Source organism: Halyomorpha halys, unplaced genomic scaffold (genome assembly GCF_000696795.3).
Source record: "Halyomorpha halys isolate HHAL.00 unplaced genomic scaffold, Hhal_1.1 Scaffold514.1, whole genome shotgun sequence".
Classification (NCBI taxonomy): Eukaryota; Metazoa; Arthropoda; class Insecta; order Hemiptera; family Pentatomidae; genus Halyomorpha; species Halyomorpha halys.
In genome coordinates, this window is record NW_027108282.1 from 70,652 (window position 1) to 73,323 (window position 2,672).

Genomic DNA, 2,672 nt, shown 5'->3' on the forward strand with positions numbered 1-2,672 from the left:
TCGACAGGTCCACAAATTAAAATAAATAAATAAAACAATGAATAATCTCCGAGCTAATTCCCATGCAGGTGATGGTGTATGCTCCCAAAATAATATTTTCTGCTTAGATCGCAATATCCCCGATGCTAACACCTAAGCCTTCTAAGAAGCTCCTTGTTCTATCTGGTATTGTTCCGCAACATCCAAACCAGAGGCCTCTCACTTAAAAGAGAATGATCGATGCCTCTCTTAAATAGGTTCCAATTTGATTCACTTGAACTCAGAGAATGCTTTGTTTTAACGCCATATTTTATAATTAATTTGTGTTTTCTCGTAAGTAGTATTTAATTAGTATTAGTGTTTAATTTAATCACCTTTATTTTATTTATATTATTTGAATTGGATTTGGCCATTTGTGAAGAAAAATATGTATTGATATTTGTGTTGTTATAATTATGTAATAGAGACAGTTGCTAAGGGTTGATAACCGTCTCTAAGTGGTCGCCTAGTATCAGGTCGACCATCTTCGTTTTTAAATGAGTTCCGGCTAATTAGTGGACATGATCTTTTGTAATCAGCCCTGTCTGAGTTCATTTGATGTTATTTATTGAACATTTTTGAGTGTTGTAGTCACCATTACAGTCAGAAACCAGACATTTTCTGCGTTTATACTTTAATGAGTTCCGGCTAATTTCCATGATAGTGTCCAAGCAGCTCTGTCTGCGTTTATAATGAGTTAATTTGGCCATTTTTGATATTAATACGTCATGACTGTTAATTGTGATTTATATAGCTGATGAGTACCATTGTGGAACTAATTTAATAAAGATTAGATAACGAATACATTACAAAGCCAGCATAGTAATAGGTCTACATTTGAAAGAAACGCAGTACCTATATGTTACCATCAATAGTCCTACACTACTGTTACGACCAAAAATATCTTCCCCCGACCCATCGGAGTAGATGATCCTTTCTTCAGGAACGTCTTTCCTTGTCTCTGACCCAGCGGAGACGCCACTACAGTAAATAGTCGTCATCCAGTACATTATTTTATATATAAATATTAATTTTGAAAATTCGTTTATTTTGTTTTTATCATTTATTTACCTGATTTTATTCTATCTAAAAGGCTTTTTTTATTTTTACTTTTATTCGTCTTTTGTTTATTTTATGTTTAAGTTTTATAAATGTAAGATTAACCAAATAAATGTTTATATCCGAACCAGCTTGTTTTTGTTCTTTTAAAGCCTCCAAACAAAAAGACTTAGTAAATTTGAGGTGGTTTAAACACTTTGTTTTGTTTATTAAATCAGCCTCATCGATATCAATTATGAGCAAGGTAAATGTGCCAATAATGAACACTTCACCAATAATGGCTGCATGGGACAAACATTGGAATAAATAGATACAAATATTATTGGATTAGTCCAATTACTTTATTTATTTAGAAGACAATACTACTTGTTATCATCTTTTATGTTAGGTAAATATCTTCTTGTCAATGCAAAATACTTCTTCTTTACTGTTTCCTGGTTCGGTTAGCCTTTACCTCAACTCGAACCTTTCTCATTGTCGCTATAACCAATATGCAAGTCTCCCTTTTTCCCGTCTTTTTTTCATCTGAGTAGACGTTAATATAAGTATGCAACCAGTCTTCCTCAGACACTCCACGGAAGAAAGGTGTGTACAGCTCAGGTTCCACTACGACACTCCTTGCCTGGTAGTGTCCCTATAAAGATGAAAATTTAATAAGTATCTCATCGAAAAATAATTAAAAAATAAAATAAAAAAATAATTATAAAAGGATGAAGGTCTAGGTACTGTCTTTATAGCTCAAATGGCAATTAAACGATTTATTATGAGCTAACGTTCCGCCAAACTTTGTAAAGCTTCATAAGGGCTAAAAATATACAACTTAAATAATGTAACAAAGATAGCATAGAATAGATAACATGAAATGAAAGTAAACTAAATATGATTTAAAATATGTTAAAATTTATAAAAAAATGAAAAAAAAAATATAAAAGTACAGTAAACACTAAAAGATGTAAAATAAGAATACAACAAAGTAATAAATAGGACACCCACTTTGTATCCATTCCATTTTCGGATTTTATCATTTTATATTTGTATGTTCCCATCCTCTACACCGTCTGGAGTATACAGTCACATACAGCTGACATTCCAACCAATCCTAACACTATCTTTACCACGCATGCCGATGACACACCGATTTGCTCGCTGTTAATAATAACCCATTAATCGTATCCCAAAATCCCACAGCCCTCGAAGAATGGTGTCGTAATTGGAGGATTAAGATAAATTCCAAGAAATTCCATCAAATCACCTTTACCCTTCGTCGTAAACCTACTGACTGTCCTACAGTTTCATTTAATGATGTTACTCTTACCCCTGTCGAACAGATCCGCTACCTTGGGCTACATTTGGACAAACGATTAACCTTAACGAAAATGCACGTCGATTTCGACTATTACAGCACTTACTAGACAAACGGTATAAACTTCCAACACATTACAAAAGACTGATCTAAATGACTGTAGTAAGGCCAATCTGGACAAATGGAGTTGAGCATTGGGGCTCCACTAAACCTTCGAATTCCTCTCGTATTCAATCATTACTATCCAAAATCCTTCCTGAAATCCTCAATGCTCCTTACTTAGTCACATATA

General features: G+C 33.4%; 1 protein-coding gene across 1 annotated transcript in view; it reads right to left on the reverse strand.

Moving 5' to 3' along the window:
- Positions 1-1,388: 1,388 nt before the first annotated feature.
- The window catches only part of LOC106683761 (uncharacterized), a 9,893-nt gene continuing 8,609 nt past the window's right edge, over positions 1,389-2,672 (reverse strand). The window contains exon 4 of the mRNA XM_014425437.3: positions 1,389-1,711. Within this exon, the coding sequence (XP_014280923.1) occupies positions 1,502-1,711 (210 nt within the window). The 3' untranslated portion in view covers positions 1,389-1,501. The remainder of the gene's footprint in view (positions 1,712-2,672) is intronic.